At 54.3% G+C, this 19,477-nt stretch overlaps 1 protein-coding gene and 1 long non-coding RNA gene across 10 annotated transcripts in view; one reads left to right on the plus strand and one right to left on the minus strand.

The window, feature by feature from the left end:
• The first annotated feature begins 793 nt into the window (after positions 1-793).
• Positions 794-19,477, plus strand: part of FBLIM1 (filamin binding LIM protein 1) — a 30,153-nt gene continuing 11,469 nt past the window's right edge. Inside the window, exons 1-7 of one of the 9 annotated variants that reach the window (XM_078330459.1) lie at positions 794-888; positions 8,001-8,055; positions 8,454-8,723; positions 16,030-16,223; positions 16,743-16,851; positions 17,623-17,715; positions 18,539-18,708. In XM_078330459.1, the coding sequence (XP_078186585.1) occupies positions 8,474-8,723; positions 16,030-16,223; positions 16,743-16,851; positions 17,623-17,715; positions 18,539-18,708 (816 nt within the window). In that variant the 5' untranslated portion in view covers positions 794-888; positions 8,001-8,055; positions 8,454-8,473. Of the gene's footprint in view, positions 889-2,387; positions 2,509-2,736; positions 2,772-2,922; positions 2,977-8,000; positions 8,056-8,453; positions 8,724-16,029; positions 16,224-16,742; positions 16,852-17,622; positions 17,716-18,538; positions 18,709-19,477 lie in introns of those variants that run through there. The other 8 variants (XM_078330457.1, XM_078330458.1, XM_078330460.1 and 5 more) reach the window with 8 other exon arrangements.
• On the minus strand, positions 10,549-11,180 carry LOC144576939 (uncharacterized). The gene is made up of 2 exons (XR_013519812.1): positions 11,090-11,180; positions 10,549-10,582 (listed from the first exon to the last, which is right to left on the minus strand). It is a non-coding gene; the product is annotated as an uncharacterized LOC144576939 (long non-coding RNA).

Here is a 19,477-nt window from a genome sequence, read left to right on the forward strand (position 1 = left end):
TGTCCCCATCTGACGCCTCCACTATGGGGGAGCTCCCTCTTGTCTGTGCTGCTCCTCTTCCCACCCTGCCTAGCACAGGACCCCATACGCAGCAGCACCCAGGAAATAAGCATTGGACTGACCTGACTCCAAGCAGGTAGGCAGATGGAAAATAAGGGATGGAGTAAGGAGCTGAGAGGCCCCAGGGGCATCTGACCTTTAATAAAGTTCCCCTCTGTCCCTATTCTCACACTGGCTCCTCTCCATCTCAGCTTAACCCTCCTCACCTCCTCAGAGAGGCCTTCCTGCCCATCCCTGCCCACCCCCACTCATGTTTGTCTCAGCCCCTGGTCCATTCCTTCATAGCACCTTTTACTATTGGTCATTATCATGTTAATATGCCTTATGGTTTGGTCTACCCAATCTCCTTGTAAGGTTTGTGGGGACAAGGGCTGATCATGTCTGACTTGATCCCACTGGCTCCTTGACTCATGCATTGCACACAACAGTGTCTGCAAAGTCAAAGTTCTCCATTGTGGATGGCAGGTGCCACCCCTACCCTGGCAAGCACACTTTCCCTCAAACCTCTCGCCCACCCATTCCCTGCCACCCAGGGCCTCTGCTGCCACCATCCTAAGGGAAGGTTGAGCCCCTTGCTTGCTGGGGCCATCTGAGTGGGGAGAAAGCCGATGCGAACCTGGCAGTGACAGCAGAGGGCAGCAGGGCTTCCGAGCTGGCAGACAAAGCGCGTCTGTTCTTGTCCAGTGCACTTCCTGGGTTTCCATTGCAGGAAGTTTGGCACCTGCTGATAGGTGACATCGACACCTGGGCTGCTGCAGGCCAGGATGCACTCCTCCATCTGGGAGTGGTGGTGGCAGTCGAACAGGCGGCCAAAGGTGCTGGAGGCAGGTAAGCAGAGGCAGCTGGACCCTCATTCCCTTTGACCGTCCCAGAGCAGATGTGGGAGGCCTGGGTCCTAGACTGAGTCAGTGTGACCTTGAACAAAGCCCCAGTTCAACCCTTCGGTGCCCCACTCTCCCATCTGGGGGTGCAGGTGGCTCAGGGGATGTCATGGAGGTGACGGCGGGCAGCTCCACTTTTATCTCTAAAATAAACTCCTGGGTCATCAAGCACTTGGAAAGGGGTTCTACAGCCAAAAGTCCCTGAAAACCCCCAGATCACACCAGGGTCCTTCCTGTCTCTGGCGTTCGGTGTTTCCCTCCCAGTGGAGGGTATGGGGGAAGTCTCCTCCAAAGGGTACTGCAAAGCTTGGGGGCTGGGAGGAGCAGGGTATCACTGCCAAGCCAGGAATGAGCCAAGGGGGGACTCAAACAGCCTTGAGCTGCAACCTCGCCCTGCTGCACAGAACTCTCACCACCTCCAAGCCCCAGCTTCCGAATCTGTGAAGGGTGGCAGTGGTACCTGTTCCTGAGACTAGCAGAGCTGTGTGCCCAAGGACACAGCGGCTCTGGTTTGAATTCAGCTCTGTCATTTGCCCCTAGTGTAGCCTCGGGCCTCTCGGGGCCTCCGTGTCCTTGACTGTGCAGAGGAATTATCAGCCCTGGCGCCCAGGGCTCTCGTGGGATTGGGAAGGGGATGAGGATGGGCACCAGCACCTAGAAAGCCCCCACCAAAGGCAGCTGCTGGGACTGCTGCTGTTACTGCAGTTCAACTGTGAGGATCAAATGGGAAATGGGGTGACAAGAGGGATGGGAGGGGCAATGATTGGTGGGAGAGGGCAAAGGCACCCTCCTTCGAATATAAACCAGCCTCCCTCAGAAACAGTCCCAGAGCCACCCTGGAGGGGTGACTGTAGCTGTGAGGCTGCAGGAGAGGGCCAGATGCTGCCTGGCCGCCCCACAGATGGCGCTGGGTCCAGCGCTCCTCCAGACTCAGCCACTGTGGCTTTAATCAAAAGAACAATCTGCCTCTGAATCAGACCCAGATTCCTTTCGCCACAATGCTCCTGAGGGACCCAGGCGGCTCATCCCAGCCCCATCCTGGGCCCCAGAGCCAGGCTCAGCCTTCCCTCCCCCTACCGTCCTAACTGCTCCAGCTAGGAGGGAGAGGGTCACTGGAGGTGGAGGGAGGGGTTCAGCCACTGGGCCAGCTGGGCTCTGCCTTCCAGAGCTCCTGGAGGGGCCTGTCCCCCAGGACACCGGGACCCACCTGCAGAGGGCTTATACCTCAGGACAGCAGAACAAGGTGACCTGCTCCACTGGGAGGTCTCTGAGACCCCCACCCGCAGGGGCACTCCTAGAAAAAAACCCCAACCCGGCATATATTAACCTCTATTAATCACAGTCCTGGCTGTGACTGTCACCTTTTATCTTCAGGCCAACCTGGAGAGGTAGGCAGTGGCTACTCCCACTTTACAGATGAAGACACTGAGGCTCAGGAGGTGGAGTGACTGCTCCAGGTCTCACGCTTAGTGAACGGCCGCAGAACCCTGATCGGCTTGACTCGGGACCCTGGCGGATCCTAGAGGCAAAGTGGGGTGTAAGAGCTCACCTACGCGGGACAGGGCAGGTGGGGGCGTCAGCCCAGGAAAGCAAGGGAAAGGGCAGGGCAGGGACCACGAGGGGTCCATAACGGACACGAGGGGGTGGACAGCGGGGAGGGAAGGAGGCCCACCCCCACTCCCCATTCCTCGGCCCCCACACCCCTTCCCCCTAACCCCCACCCCCGGGCCTGGGCCAAGGGGGAGGGGAGGCGTGGTCCAGGAAACAAAGGGAGGGGGAGGGAACGGCGCGGGGCGCGGCCGAACTGGTTGTGGGGCGGGTAGGGGGCAGGTAAGAACCGCTTCTGCGGGGCGGGAATCCCGCGCCCCCTCCCCACCGAGCCTCACCTTTTATGGTAACGCGGCGCGGGGCGGCGGGGCGGAGGGAGCCGAGGGGGCGGGGAGGGCGGACGGGCGGAGGGGGCGGGAGGCCCCGCAGCTCCGGACTCCACTGGCTCGGGCGTCGGATCGGAGCCGCAGGGGTGCGGGCAGCCCAGGTAAGGGGGCCGGGTGGGTGAGGGAGGCATTCCTCCGTCCCTGCCCCCGTCGCACACAGGTGACAGCGCAGGCAGCGCTCGGCCGGAGCCCACCCGGTCCCCAGCCGGGAGTCCCGGCGCGGCGCCCTTGGAGGGGCCTGCGGGTGGGGGGTGCGGTCCTCACGTCCTTTGCGTCCCCGTCTCTTTTATTCTCTGTCCCCGGAGTCGGGGGTCGGCGGGTCCGGGGCGAAGGCTCAGTGGGGGCGGCGGAGGGTCGAGTCCCAGACCTGGAGCGGGCTCCGGGAACGGGCACGCTGGGCGGAAGCTCCCGCACAAAGGGCCGGCGTCCCGCACATGGATCGAATTAAAGCCCCGGCGGTGACCCCGGCGGCCTCCCTGCTCGGCTGCCTGCGAGGGCCCCGCGTTTCCGGAGCCCGGGGGAGCTCCGGGCCCCTTTCCCAGCCAGGGTCAGGGGAGGGGAGGGACGGGCCCCGGGGCTGCCCCTCTCTGGGCCTCATGCGCCCGTCGGGGGCTGAAAAGGAGCGGAGCTGGGCGATAGGTGTGTGCCCTGGGGCGATCTTGGCGTCCGCCCCCACCCGCCATCTTCCGCCCCGACCTGAGGACCCCCGGGAGAGGCTGGGGCCGCGCCCAGATTCCTGTTCTTAATGACGGTGGAAGCTACCTCCTGGTCCTGGAGGCACCCCCAGCGGAGCCCAGCCCCAGGCCCTTTTCCCGCTCAGCCGCTGCATAACCTTCTCTTTGCGCTTTCCAAGGGCCTCGACCCTGAGCCTTCTTTCCTTCTATATACTCTCAGCCGCCTTTAGGACAGGCTCATTCTCACTTTATGAAAAGAACGAGGCCAGAGAGGTTCAGTGACCTGCGCGAGGTCACCCCGCAGGAAAGAGGTGGGGCCTCTTGTGAACCCAGCTCTGTCTCCTCTGTTTCCCTGGGGTGGGAGAGAGGTTGAGGGAACCCCTCCCCAAGGCTGCTAGGTGGGAGGAGTTGGGGCACAGCCCGCCCCGTCCCCATCTCGGGCTAAGTTTAATTCCGGACCCAAAGGTAGACTGCTTTATCCAGTCATTAAAGAACAACGCTGAAGCCGGGTGTGGTGGCTTGCTCCTGTGATCCCAGCATTTTGAGAGGCCAAGGCCGGCAGATCACTGAAGTCAGGAGTTAAAGACCAGCCTGGCCAACATGGTGAAACCCTGTGTCTACCAAAAATACAAAAATCAGCCAAGTGTGGTGGCTCATGCCTGTGGTCCCAGCTACAAGGGAGGCTGAAGCAGGAGAATTGCTTGAACCTGGGAGGCAGTTTCAGTGTGCCGAGATTGCACCACTGCACTTGCCTCTGGAGCAAGACTCTGTCTCAAAAAAAAAAAAGGAAAACGCTTAGAGGTGGTCCCGGAGGTTTTCTTTTTTTTTTTTTTTAGGAGTAGGAAATGAATGGGGGTGGGGGGGTCCTGAGGTCCTGAGCTGCACATCCTCTGTCCCAAGGCTGCAGCCTCTAGCTGGTCTGGGTGGCTGGCTGGATCCCAACCTCCTTCCTAACTTTGGACAGGAAATGACTTTCCCTCCCTTTGTCCCCACTTTCTCCACTTATCTAACTGGATCTCTGATTCACCCTCTCCGGGAGGAAGAGTGAGGGCAGAGGGTCCCCTGGGCAAGGGAGACTGCCCCTGGGGAACTTACACACATCCTGCTGCTCCCGCCACACACACACACCCTGCTCCCAACTGATTGGAGGGCAGTGGGACCGGAGGGAAGCCAGGGCTCCCTTTCCCGATGGGATTGACAGGGTTTTGAAACTCCCCAGCTCAGTCCCTTCCCCTGGGGCCTGAGGTCCCTGCAGTCACTGCTTGAGAGGGATGGGGGCTGCCCAGATGTGAACATCTGGCCTCCGTGCTGGACATTTTCCGAGAAACCAGGCATATCTGACTTCCCGGAGGAGTGGAGGAAGGGTCAGGGCTGGGTGGGAGGAGGCAGAGGGCCATCTCAAAGGCCCACAGCAGCCCGGGGGACCAGCCCAGAACCTGCCGACCACAAGATTTCTGGATTGGGTCATTCTAGAGTGAGAACAGGCCTGGCAACTTGGGGGGCCTTGTGCCATCCAAGGAAGGAAAAGTGTGTCCTCTCAGGTATGGGGACACCCTGGATTTCCAGGTGGGATGATGTTTCATTAGAATTCTGAGAGCCATGGATGGCCTGGGAAAGTCACTTAACCTCCTGGAACCTCATAGGCTCCATCTGCAAAGTGGGGCCAGGATGGGCCTTTCTTGCAGCTAGATTGAGAGGCTGGTGGGTTTTGAGGCACATATAGTACCTGGCACAAGGCCTGGTGCCTTATCAGCGAGTTGTTCAGTATTTCTTTAGATCTCAGATGCACTCTGAATATTGTTGACAGAAAACAGATTCTTAAACTTACAACAAAGTGTAAAACTAAAGCCCGTGACAGCCAGCCTGAGCATACATACTTCCAGACACCATTGCCAAACCCAGAAGCTAAAGAGAAGTACTTTTAAGTAAGTTTTGAGGCTCTTTCCTAATATATTGATTTCTTACTCAGAATAAATACTTTATTATCAGACTGGGCTATATGTTTTAGCCAAACACATAAACCAACTTAAGAGTAATTCAGGAGCACTTCTTACTGTTTTTATTATCCATCAGTCACTGAGAACCCACAGTGGCCAGTGCACAAAGGACAGCCTGAAGAGCGAGATAGAAAAGGACACTTTTTTTTTTTTTTTTTTTAATAGAGTCTTGCCCTGTCATCCAGGCTGGAATGCAATGGCTCAATCTCAGCTCACTGCAACCCCCACCTCCCAGGTGCAAACAATTCTCCTGCCTCAGCCTCCCAAGTAGCTGGGATTACAGGCACCCGCCATCACGCCCAGGAAATTTTGTTATTTTTAGTAGAGACGGGGTTTCACTGTGTTGGCCAGGCTGGTCTCGAACAGCTGGGATTACAGGCATGAGCCATTGTGCTCGACCTAAAAAGAGACGTGTTTTAGCCCTGGGCACCACTGTTGCAGGCCTGGTGAGGACATCTGGGTTCACTGGACTCCCAAATCTCCCACCATGTCCCCACCTCAGCCTTGGCTGCAGAGACTACTGTCAGCAGGAACTACGTGACATATGGGAAATAATGCCCTTTCCTGACATCAGGATGTCAGGGTGCCACCATGCTCTCAGATCTGTTTTGTTTTGTTTTGTTTGTTTGTTTCAGACAGAGTCTCCCTCTGTCGCCCAGGCTGGAGTGCAGTGGCGCAATCTCAGCTCACTGCAACCTCTGCCTCCCAGGATTCCAGCAATTCTCCTGCCTTAGCCTCCTGAGTAGCTACAGGTGCAAGCCACCATGACTGGCTAATTTTTGTGTTTGTCTGTTTGGAGACTGAGCCTCCCTCTGTCGCCCAGGCTGGAGAGCAGCGGAGCAATCTCAGCTCACTGCAACCTCCACCTCCTGGATTCAAGCAGTTCTCTGCTTCAGCCTCCTGAGTAACTGGGATTACAGGTGCCTGCCACCACACTCAGCTAATTTTTGCAGTTTTAGTAGAGGTGGGCTTTCACCATGTTAGCCAGGCTGGTCTTGAACTCCTGACCTCGTGATCCACCCCTGCCTTGGCCTCCCAAAGTGCTGGGATTATAGGCATGAGCCACCGAGCCCGGCCAAATTTTGTATTTTTACTAGAGACAGTGTTTCACCACGTTGGCCAGGCTGGTCTCTATCTCCTGACCTCAAGTGATCCCCAGCCTCTGCCTCCAGAAGTGCTGGGATTACAGACGTGAGCCACTGCACCCGGCCAGATCTGTGCTTTGATGCCTGCACTGTGAGCTACCCTCTAGGCACAGAAAGAATTCAGGTACTGCTGAAGGTCACACATTGATAGTGAGCTTGTGAGCCAGCCTGTCCTGCCCTGGGGCTGTCATCTCTGTCATCGCCCTTGGCAGCAGAAACCACCCCTGGAGAGAGCCAGGAATCAGGAGGACCTTGTGGAGGAGGTGATGTTTGAGCTGGGCCTCTAAGAGAAAGCTCAAATTCACCCTGTGGGGGCAGGAGAGGAAAACCGTAGAAGAATCACTCCAAGGCCTGAGAGAGGATGCGGGAAGGATGAGTGGTCCAGGGGCTCCTTCTTCCTAAAGCCATGCTCTTTTTCTTTTCTTTTCTTTTTTGAGACAGTATCGCTCTTGTTGCCCAGGCTGGAGTGCAATGGTGTGATCTTGACTGACTGCAACCTCGGCCTCCCAAGTTCAAGCGATTCTCCTACCTCAGCCTCCCAAGTAGCTGGGATTACAGGAATTTAGCACCATGCCCAACTAATTTTATATTTTCAGTAGAGATGGCGTTTCTCCATGTTGGTGAGACTGGCTGGTCTTGATCTCCCAACCTCAGGATCATCCACCCACCTTGGCCTCCCAAAGTGCTGGGATTACAGCCATCAGCCACTGCATCTGGCCTTTTTTCTTTTTCTTTCTTTTTTTTTTTTTTAAGACAGTCTTGCTCTGTTTCCCAGAGTTGAGTGAAGTAGAAGTATGTACGTTCTAGAAACATCAATCTTTAGGGTTAGGAGGTGAGACCAGAGGCCGTGGAGCCTCCCCATCTCTCCCCTTGCCCGCTGCCCCCTGCCCAGGCCTGAACCAGGACCAGGGTTTTGGAGATCGGGTGGAGTGAGAGATTCCGGCACTAGAAGGCAAGCATGGAGGGTGCTGACTCGTGCACTGGGCTGAGAGGGCAAGGCAGAGAGGGCAAGGCAGAGCAAAATGGCCAAGGGCATGGGCTCTGGGTTCCAGTGCCACCTCACCACTGTGTGACCCTGAACAGTGACTTCTCTCTGAGTCTCGATTCTTGATGTGTTAGGTGGGTGATGATAGTGCCTGCCCCACAGTCCCTTCTGAGGGTTTATGAGTTAACGACCATAACGTGCTCAGGGAGGATCAGGTCTCAGTGAAGACAGCTCTCGCTGAGTCCTGCCCACCCCACCGCCCCCCGCCAGAGCCCAGCCCTGACACGCTGACAGATCCTAATCTGTTCTCTTTCCCTCCCAAAGTGGAGCTGTCCTGAACCTTCCGGACTTCAGCCTTTCCAGGAGAATCAGATCCCAGGTGAGGGAGGTAGCTTGGGGTGTGGCCCAGCAGGCAGGTGGGGCTCCAGGCTGGGAGCTGAAGGATCTGTTCCTTCCTCATGGGTCTTAGACTCAGGGTGGCAGCTGAGTGCCTGGTGAGGTGATCTGTGCCCTTTGCACCCCTTGGTGTGAAGGTTGGGGGGAGGGGCAGTCAGGATTTTTGGGTCTCACCCCTATGGCCAAGTACCCTGATGGGCCCCTGCCCTCCCCAGCAGGATACTCCCACCCCTTCTCTGGCTGGGCTGGGTGCTGGACTGGGTTGTTGGCATGGTGGGGTGGCTGACCTGTCTTTTTGTGGGGAGGGAGGCTCTCTGCCCTCAGGGAGTGTGTCTGTGTGTCCAGGTGGCAATCCTGTGCCATCCCCCATTCTGTCCCTAGCCACACCAGGAGCTGAAGCCATGGCCTCAAAGCCTGAGAAGAGGGTGGCGTCATCTGTCTTTATCACCCTGGCACCCCCGCGCCGCGATGTGGCTGTGGCGGAGGAAGTGAGGCAGGCGGTTTGTGAGGCCCAGCATGGCCGCCCCTGGGAGGCTCCTGCCCCGATGAAGGCACCCGGGGCTGGCTTAGCAGGGAGGCCCAGTCTCTGGACACCCACTGGCAAGGCTGCGGCCACAGTGCCAGCTGCACCTCTGCAGCTCTCCAATGGAGGTAAGAGTGGAGGGAACTTGGGAGAAGACCAGGTCAGAGACAGAAGTGGGGAGGAAAGGGCAGGCTCCAGCATCATTCATTCATTCATTCATTCAGCCCTACTAAGTGCCAGGCAGATTCTGGAACCCACTTGCCTAGGTACAAACCCCGGCTTCTCCATTTCTCAGCTGGGTGATCCTGGCAGGCCACTTAACCTCTCGTACCTCAGTTTACTAATCTGTAAAACAGAGATAAAGACAGTACCTCCCTCAGTGTGGTTGTGAGAATTACATGAGTTAGTATACCTGTAAAGTGTTTAGCCTTGGGTGTGTCACGCAGGAAGTGCTGAGAGGTTTTGAGCCTGAACAAAGCTTCCATCCCAGTGTGCAGAGCGCACATAATGAAAATATGATGTCTGATGTTGGGCAGACACCTGCGATCTCATAGAGTAAAGTGTGGTGGAGAGGTGATGAGGGGCAGCTTTTGTTTGTTGGTTTTGAGACGGAGTCTCACTGTGTTGCCCAGGCTGGAGTACAGTGGCACGGTCTCGGCTCACTGCAACCTCCACCTCCCAGGTTCAGGCTATTCTCCTGCCTCAGCCTCCCACCTCCTGAGTAGCTAGGATTACAGGCATGCACCACCACACCCAGCTAATCTTTGTATTTTTTGTAGAGATGGGGTTTTGCCATTTTGTCCAGGTTGGTCTTGAACTCCTAACCTCAGGTGATCTGTCCGCCTTGGCCTCCCAAAGTGCTGGGATTATAGGTGTGAGCCACCGTGCCCAGCCAAGAGGCAGCTTTTACAGGGTGCTCAGGATGGCTTCTCTGAAGAGGTGGTATTTCAGCTGAAACCTGAATGATAGCGTGGAGCCGGCCAGGGGGAGATAAAGTCCAAGGGCAGTGCAGAGGCCTGAGGGAGGAAGCAATTTGGTGGGTGAAGGGTCTTTAACCTGCTTTTGTTTTCTCTTGGGCTCTGCTGTTCACTTGCTGTGTGATTGGAGCCAGCCTTCTGCTGCTCTGGGCCTCAAGGTCCTCTTCCGGAAACTGGAAATTCGGGTGTGGATGTGATCATCAATCACAAAATGAATACAGCACAAATGACTATTCCATTCCCTTGGGCTTGGTCGGACAGGAAGAGCCTTTCAGTTCTCTTCCCTGTGTCTCCCAAGGAAAGTCTCAGCTATCATGAGGGGCAGGAGTGAGGAAGGTTGACAGTCCAGGGCTTGGGGAAGGTGTTGGCTCATCAGCTGACAGGGTACTGGCGGAGAGCTAAGGGGCAGAGGCCAGCCCAGGGAGGCAGCTAAGTCCCTGAATCCCCGAGGTGCCTAGGCAGGTGTCCTGATGTCCTGGAGCAGGTCGGGGGCCGCCCTGTCTATCATCAGTATGGAAATCACCCAGCGGCCAATAGGAAATATCGATTACAGGAAGCCAGAAAAGGGTCAATACAAGGGGCCACACAGGTTCAAGTACACCTGGGTGTCCATGGAACATGCTTCCTCCTTGTGATGGATGCTCCTACGTTGATCTTTCCTTCCTAATCTCACATCCCAAGAACAGAGGCTCCTCCCAGCCACCTCTCCTTAGAGGAGGGCCATCTTGACAAAATTCACATATCAGGACATGTGATCCAACAGGAAAAAAAAGATGTGCCCCTTCTGGGTGGGCAGGGGAGCCAGGGAAGTAGAGGTTAGATGTCAGAATTTCCAGGACATTTTCATGGGTTATTGGGATTATAGGAAGAGGATCTTGGGAGTGTGGGAACAAGATCAAACTTGCCTTGGGAAGGGCTGGCCTGTCACTGGTCAGCATGGCTGGCTGGCTGTTTCATCTGCCAATTTGATGCCCTCAAGCAGAGCATGGGGATCTTGGGGTTCAGTCTCCCTGAAGGGAGATAGTGGTTGTTTGTTTTGTTTTTGAGGCAGAGTCTCTCTTGTTGCCCAGGCTGGAGTGCAATGGGGTGATCTTGGCTCACCGCAACCTCTGCCTCCCAGGTTCAAGCCATTCTCCTGCCTCAGCCACCCACGTAGCTAGGATTACAGGCATGCACCATGATGCCCAGCTAATTTTTTGTATTTTTAGTAGAGACAGGGTTTCTCCATGCTGGTCAGGCTGGTCTCAAACTCCCGACCTCAGGTGATCCACCCACCTCGGCCTCCCAAAGTGTTAGGATTACAGTTGTGAATCACTTCGCCCGGCCTATGAGATAGTTTTATGTGAGCAGCTCGTCATGCTCCTGGTGTGATCTCAGGACACAAAGGCTGGCCCTGGGCCGTGGGGATGCTGCCAGCTGCTCGAAGCCATTTACACTACAGGCTGCCAGCTGCCATCTGCCTAGTACTTGTCTTCTTAATCATCCTCAAGCGGGTCCCGGACCCCCTTTCTGCCCACCTGCCCTGTGGCCTCAGGTCGACCTGCTTCTCTATTGAATTCCTGCTGCCCTCTGTGGGCCCTACCCCGGGGGCAGGCACTGGGAGAGGCCACAGCACTCTCACTGCCTCTCCAAGACCTGGATTCTGGCTCTGTGAGCTCATCAGAGCCTGGTTCTCACACTTCCGCTGTGTCAGCAGCAGTGTCACCCAGGCCTGTTCCAACACAGTTGCCGGCTCCCACCCTGGGTAGCTCTGATTCAGCAGGTCTACTGTGGGGCCCGAAAATTTGCGTATTTTTTTTCCAGGGTCTTGCTCTGTCACGAAAGCTGGAGTGCAGTGGTGTGATCATGGCTCACTGTAGCCTCAACCTCCCTGGCTCAAGTGATCCTCCCACCTCAGCCTCCCAGGGAGCTGGGACTACAAGCCCTCACCTCAGCCTCCCAGGGAGCTGGGACTACAAGCCCTCGCCACCAAGCCCAGCTAATTTTTGTATGTTTTGTAGAGACAGGTTTTTGCCATCTTGCCCAGGCAGATCTCAAACTCCTGTGCTCAAGTGATCTGCCCGCCTCGGCCTCCCAGAGTGCTGGGATTACAGGCATGAGCCACCATACCCGGCATAGTTTGCATTTCTTGCCCCTTGCCAGGTCATGCTGATGCTCTGGTCTGGGGACCACACTTTAAGAACTGTTATTCTAGGCCGGGTACAGTGGCTCACATCTATAATCCCAGCACTTTGGGAGGCCGAGGTGGGCGGATCACCTGAGGTCAGGAGTTCGATACCAGCCTGGCCAACATATCTAAACACCCATCTCTACTAAAAAATACAAAACATTAGCTGGTTGGGGTGGCACATGCCTGTAGTCCCAGCTACTTGGGAGGCTGAGGCAAGAGAATCACTTAAACCCAGGAGACAGAGGTTGCCGTGAGCTGAGATCGCACCACTGCCCTCCAGCCTGGGTGACAGAGCAAGACTCTGTCTCAAAAAAAAAAAAAAGAGAGAACTGTTATTCTAGTTCAGTGGTGTCAAGCAGGTGGGACTTTGGGGCTGGGACAGTCGTCTCAGAGTGTGGCCCCTGGGCCAGCAGCATCAATGTCACCTGGGAACTCATCAGACACACACATTCCCGTTGTCCTGGATCTGCTGGATCAGAAACTCGGGTTGGGGCCCAATGATCTGCCTTTGAGCAAGTCCCCCCACCCTCCAGGGGATTCTGTCACCAGCTCAAGTGTGAGGACCACAGGCATAGAACCAGCTTCTCATCTGTACTTCCCTCCAAGCCCAGGGAGAGGTGGGGTGGGGTGGGGGGTTGTCTTGATTGAATGGATGAGAAACCTGAAGCCTGGAGGGTGCCCCCAAGAATGAACTGGAGATTGGGCTACAGCTAGGCCTGGACGCCCTGGGATCTCTAGCACTTTCTATCTGCTTTCCACAGGCATCTCAGTTAGGCTGAGCTCCTGGGCCTGGCCTTAGCTGTGCCAGGAGGTAAGCAGAGTACCCTTTTCTCCCCAGGGCACTATTCACAGTGCCCACCCCGTATGGGCAGTAGACAGAGGGCTTTCACAGGCATGGTCCCAGCCTCCCTCTGAGGCTTCCCTCCTGCCTTCCTTGTTGGGCAGCCTGGCATGGGGGGGGCAGGGCAGTTACAGCATTGATGGTCCCTGGATGGAGGAAAGAGCCTGGAGCTGAGCCACCCACCTCCCTCCCTGTCAGGAGCCCTGAGGGTCTGTGCCCCCTGACCAGCCATCAGGATCAAGGGCAGCTCTTGTGCCCTCCTTTTCTGCCAATCTCAGCTCCTGGGAGCAGGAGCGGAGCTGTGCCAATAATGGAAGTGACTTTGTGCCAGTGTGTCTGTGGTGTGTTGGGGGTATGGGTGGCTGGGTGAGCGTGGGATGTGAAGATGTGGTTTTATGAAACTTTCAAACATATGCAGAAGTAGGGGGTACAGTACAAGGACCCTACATAGCCTACATCTGGTTTCCTTCCTTTTTTTTTTTTAAAACGTTTCACCATGTTGGTCAGGCTGGTCTTGAACTCCCAACCTCAGATGGTCTACCCACCTTGGCCTCCAAAGTGCTTGGATTACAAGCGTGAGCCACCACGCCCGGCCACCTACATCTGGTTTCAACAGTGATGGAGACTTGGCCACATTTTATTCTATTCCTTTATTTCTTTTTCTTTTGTATAGTTGTTTTTTGTTGTTGTTTTTGAGACAGAGTCTCACTCTGTCTCCAGGCTGGAGTGCAGTGGCCCAGTCTCGGCTCACTGCAACCTCTGCCTCTGGGTTCAAGCAATTCTCCTGACTCAGCCTCCTGAGTAGCTGGGACTACAGGTGTGCACCATCACACCTGGCTGATTTTTTGTATTTTCAGTAGAGACAGGGTTTCACCGTGTTAGCCAGGATGGTCTCAATCTCCTAACCTCGTGATCCACCTGCCTCGGCCTCACAAAGTGCTGGGATTACAGGCGTGAGCCACCATGCCCAGCCCTGTAAAGTATTTTAAAGGAAACCTGAATCTTTGCAGCATTTCAGCCCCACATTGGTCAGGGCTGTCTTTCTAAATATAGCCATTTTTTTTACGTAACCACAGTGCCAAACAGTGCCACATTGAACAAAAATGCCTTCTGCGTATCTCTGTTCAAAATTCAGTTTCCCTGATTGTCATAGAAATGCCATTTAGACCAGGTGCAGTGGCCCACGCCTGCAATCCCAGCACTTTGGGAGGCCAAGGTGGGCAGATCACTTGAGCTCAGGAGTTCAAAACTACCCTGGGCAACATAGCAAGACCTTGTTGCTACTAAAAACACAAAAGAATAGCTGGGTGTGTTGGTGTGTGCCTGTGGTCCCAGTTCCTCAGGATGCGGTGCTTTTTTGCATGCTAAGACACCTACCACAGCTCAGTGTGGCCTCCACGTTTCCAGTAATCAGTAGCCACATGTGGCTGGTGGCCACTACATTGGACAGCACAAATCTATGCATTTTTCTCTTAAGTCTCTTAATTCTGGGGCAGTCCTCCCTGTTTTTCTTCCTCATGCCATGGGCTTATTGTAGAAACAAGGTCGGTTTTTGTAGAAATCCCACCTGCCCGGTTCGTCCCTTTGCTTCCCCGTGTTCTCATTTAACTTTCCCCTCTACCTCCTGAATCTGTTAATGCAGATTAACTCCAGAGACTCGATTAGATGGAGGGGTTTTGTTTGTTTGTTGAAGAACATTTTCTTTTTTTTTTTTTTTGAGACGGAATTTCGCTCTTATTACCCAGGCTGGAGTGCAATGGCGCAATCTCGGCTCACCGCAACCTGCGTCTCCTGGATTCAAGCAATTCTCCTGCCTCAGCCTCCTGAGTAGCTGGGACTACAGGCACGAGCCACCATGCCCAGCTAATTTTTGTATTTTTAGTAGAGAAGGGGTTTCACCACGTTGTCTAGGATGGTCTCGATCTCGTAACCTTGTGATCCACCCGCCTCAGCCTCCCAAAGTGCTGGGATCATAGGCGTGAGCCACTGCACCCGGCCTTGTTGAAGAACATTTTCTAGGTGCCATAGCTTGCCATGGCATCACACGAGTCAGGAGACCCCCACTCCGTGACTGCCGAAGGCTACAAGTCAGTCCAGGTGGCAGCAGCCTGACCCCACCTTGGCAAGTTTCCCGAGAACCTTTCCCCCAGTGCTTCCAACACCTGATGGTCGTGACCTGGATCTGTTACTTCATTAGGGCGGTGCACTGTCCCTACACCTAAGCAGCATCAGCATCACCTGGAGGACTTGTTAAGATCCACACGGCTGCCCCAGCTCCTGGGTTTCCAATTCTATAGGTCTGGGGCAGGCGGAGAAGTTGCATTGCTGACAAGCTCCCGGGTCATGCTGCTACTGTCACTACAGGGGCCATGCTGGGAGAGCCTCGGCCTCGGGGGTCAGTTATGCTTCTGTTTCCACAAGGGCCTCTGGGGTACTCTTGAGCACTCAGGCCCCCTGGCAGGGGGCTTGCTGAGCAGGGCATTCACAGCCGCTGTTCTCTGAGCCCTTGCCACATGTGCCACTCACTGTGTGTCATCTCATTTCATCCTCAGCAGCCTAAGGGACTGATGACCATTTTTCAGCTGAACAAAATAAGACTCAGGAGAGACTATGTTTCCTTTTTCTTTCTTTTATTTCTTTTTTTTTTTTATTTCTTTTTATTTTATTATTTATTTCTTTTTGATCTAGCTCTGTCCCCCAGGCTGGAGTGCAGTGGGGCAATCTCTGCTCACTACAACCTCCACCTCCTGGGTTGAAGCCATTTCCCTGCCTCAGCCTCCCAAGTAGCTGAGATTACAGACACATACCACCACATCCAGCTAATTTTTGTATTTTTTGTAGAGATAGAGTTTCACCCTGTTAGTCAGGCTGGTCTTGAACTCCAAACCTCATGATCCACCCACCTCAGCCTCCCAAAATGCTGGGATTACAGGCATGAGCCACTGCATGCGGCCTTTTTTTTTTTTTTTTTTTTTTTGAGTATCTTTTTGGATGGAGTCTCCCTCTGTGACCCAGGCTGGAATGCAGTGGTGTGATCTCAGCTCACTGTAGCCTCAATCTCTTGGGCTTAAGGGATCCTCCCAGGTCGGTCTCCCAAGTAGCTGGGACTACATGGCCAGGCTGCTATGCCTGGCTACATTTTTTTTTTTAGTAGAGTTAAGGTCTCACTATCTTGCCCAGACTACTTTTGAACTCCTGGGCTCAAGCAATCTGCCTACCTCGACCTCCCAAAGTACTGAGATCATAGGCATGAGCCACCTTGCCTGACCTGAGATTACGTTTCTTGCCTAAGGACACACAGCAAATCAGTGACAGAGTTAGAGATGGAACCCAGGCTGGGGTGACCCAGACCCGAGCCCTTAGCTACCCTCCATATGGCCATGTGGGTAAGTAAAACCCTCCCCTGTCCACCTGGGAGGCTCTGACCAGCCCTTTTTCCTCCCCAGTTGCAGGATGCCCACCCCCTCCTCCTGTCCTGGATGGCAAGGATGCACTTCCCGACCTGGACCTCCTCCCACCCCCTCCACCGCCCCCTCCAGCGCTCCTGCCTTCTGAAGAGGAGGCTCCTGCTCCAATGGGTGCCTCACTCATTGCAGACTTAGAGCAGCTGCACCTGCCCCTGCCCCCACCCCCACCACAGGTACTGCCCTCTTCAGCAATCCCTTGTCCCCTGGGTTGGGGGACGGGGAGTCTGGGCCTTCTGGGCATTCAGGGGTTCTAAACCTGGATGTTGTCTGGTCCATTCATCTGCTCAGGGGCATTCATTCTTTGAAACTTTCAGGAGTCCCTATTCAGTCAGGTAAAAATTGGCTAAGTGTTTCACAGTCCCGGGAGAGGGCTGCCATGCACTCCCTCCCTGCAGAACCCCTCAGACACCCCCCGCTTCAGCTCTGAGGAAGAGGTTTCCCCGAGTCTGACCTAACTCCCTTAGGCTGCATAGGAAACCTGTTTTTTTCTTTTTTGAGATGGAATCTCTTTGTCACCCAGGCTGGAGTGCAAAGGCGTGATCTCGGCTCATGGAAACCTCCACCTCCCTAGGCCTTAGTTTCCTTCTCGGTGCACTGGGGCTAATTGTACTTGTTGCCACCCAGATGAGGAACAGAGCTAGGGACGCTGCATGGGGTCCTCACTGGGTGACTCCCCTTCTGCATCCCCACAGGCCCTGGCAGAGGTACCTTCAGTCCAGCCTGGGCCTGGTCCCCTCAGGGCCGTGGAGGAAGAGCTGCCACCTCCTCCAGCAGAGCCTGTTGAGAGAGAGGCGTCCACAGGTAGGTGTACAGGGCTGGGAGGATTCCTGGGTGACCTCATGGGGCCAGCATGGGCTTCCAGGTGAGGAGACTGAGGCCCCCTTCCCATCCCCGCCCCAGCTCGCATGACAACAATGGGCTTTGCAGTTGGGCATACATTTAATTTGTATCGCCTTAGCCTTTTCTCCTTCATACCTAAATTCCATTTAAAATGTTTATCTGCACGGTTTGCTATGATAGCAAAAATGCCTTAAATTTTTTCTCCACTATTTTATTTTTTTGAATCCCTAATGCCCTCACGTAGTGCGAAATAGACAGCGTGAGGGGGACACAGTGAGAAGCCTGAGACCTGCCCTGTCCCCAAGCCACCCGGTTTCCTTCAGGATGGGTGTCCTCTGTCATTCATTGAGCTCTTGTGTATCCTGCCAAAGACACTGTGCCCATACAAGCAAATACAAATATGTGTCCACCCACTCCCCCCATTTTTCCATAAGTAGCAAACCAGGCCCTTCTGCTGTTCACTTTCTTTCCTTCCTACAGCTCAGAGCTGGTCACACATCAGAATATAAAGTGGCTCCTGGATGGGTGCAGTGGCTCGGGCCTGTAATCCCAGCACTCTGAGAGGCCGAGGCAGGTGGATCACTTGAGGTCAGGGGTTCAATACCAGCCTGGCCAACATGGTGAAACGCTGTCTCTACTAAAAATACAAAAATTATCTGGGTGTGGTGGTGTGTGCCTGTAATCCCAGCTACTCAAGAGCCCACACCCAGCTAATTTTTAAATCTTTTCTAGAGATGAGGTCTTACTATATTGCCCAGGCTGGTCTCCAGTTCCTGGCCTCAAGCAGTCCTCCTCCCTCAGCCTCCCAAACATCTGGGATTACAGGTATGAGCCACTGTGCCCAGCCCTTGAGTTTTTGTCTGTGATACAAGTTGCAGATATTTTTCTCATTTTGTCATTTGCCCTTTGACTTATGGTGACTTTTGTCATCCATAAAAAATTTAATTTTTCTGTAGTCAAATGTCTCTGCCCTTTACTGGTTTCTGGATTTTGGCCGTGATTAGAGTGGCCCTTCTCCAGAGTTGTACAGTAATTCTCTTCTTGTTTTTTCTAGTATTCTTACGGTTTTCTTTTTTTACATTTAAATCTTTGATAATTTGGGATTATCCAGGTGTAAGGTATTGCTGTGGAGCCCCCTCTTTTATTTATTTATTTTCAGCCAACAATCCCTTTGTCCTGAAGCTGCTGTCCAGAATTCCTTTTTTTTTTTCTGAAACAGAGTCTCGCTCTGTCACCAGACTGGATGGAGTCCAGTGGCACGCTCTCAGCTCACCGCAACCTCTGCCTTCTGTGTTCAAGTGATTCTCCTGCCTTAGCCCCCTGATTTTTGTATTTTTGGTAGAGATGCCCAGCTAATTTTTGTATTTGTAGTAGATATAGGGTTTCACCATGTTGGCCAGGCTGGTCTTGAACTCCTGACCTCATGATCCTCCTGCCTCGGCCTCCCAAAGTGCTGGGATTACAGGCATGAGCCACCATGCCCGACCCCAGATTCCTTTTAAATGCTCCTCACAACCCTCTGTATTTGTCAGTTGAGGGATTTGCAGGGTTTAAGACACAGCCTCAGGTTCCCTAGACATGTTCTGGGTGGTGCCTGGGTACGGTTCTCGCAGGCTGGGCTGGTGATGGGCTGTCTCCCCTATCCCAGACATCTGTGCCTTCTGCCACAAGACCGTGTCCCCCCGAGAGCTGGCTGTGGAGGCCATGAAGAAGCAGTACCATGCCCAGTGCTTCACGTGCCGCACCTGCCGCCACCAGCTGGCCGGGCAGAGATTCTACCAGAAGGATGGGAGACCCCTCTGTGAACCCTGCTACCAGGTAAGCCCCGCAGCAGATCTCTGGGTGCCAGGCACTGAGCTGGGTACTTAGGAGACATTGCACTATTTCATTCCCCCATGATCCTGGGAAGTAGGCACTATTGACCCCTTTAACAGATGAGAAAACTGAGGCTCAGAAAGAAGGAGCCCAGAAAAGACGATTAGTTTCCTAGGGCTGCCTGTAAGAGATCACCACAACCTTGGTGGCTTCCAACAATATACGTTTATTCTGTCCCAGTTCTGGAGGTCAGAAGCCCACAGTCAACTTCACTGGGCCACAGTCAAGGTGGTATGCTGCCTGGAGGCTTGAGGCAAGAATCCAAATCTCTCTGCCTTTTGCAGTGTCTTCTGTTTTGAGACAGAGGCTTGTTATGTCACCTAGGCTAGAGTACAGTCATGCAATCTCGGCTCACTGCAACCTCTGCCTCCTGAGTTCAAGCGATTCTCATGTCTCAACCTCCCAAGTAGCCCGCCACCACACCTGGCTAATTTTTGTGTTTTTAGTAGAGACAGGGTTTCACCATGTTGGCCAGGCTGGTCTAGAACTCCTGACCTCAAGGGATCCACCCCCTCACCCTCCCAAAGTGCTGGGAGCACTGCACCCAGCCCCTTTTGCTGTTTCTTTCTTTCTTTTTTCTGAGACAGAGTTTCACTCTTGTTGTCCAGACTGGAGTGCAATGGCATGATCTCGGTTCACCACAACCTCTGCCTCCCAAGTTCAAGCGATTCTCCTGCCTCAGCCTCCCAAGTAGCTGAGATTACAGGCATAC

The sequence above is a fragment of the Callithrix jacchus genome, chromosome 7 (genome assembly GCF_049354715.1).
Source record: "Callithrix jacchus isolate 240 chromosome 7, calJac240_pri, whole genome shotgun sequence".
NCBI classification, from domain to species: domain Eukaryota; kingdom Metazoa; phylum Chordata; class Mammalia; order Primates; family Cebidae; genus Callithrix; species Callithrix jacchus.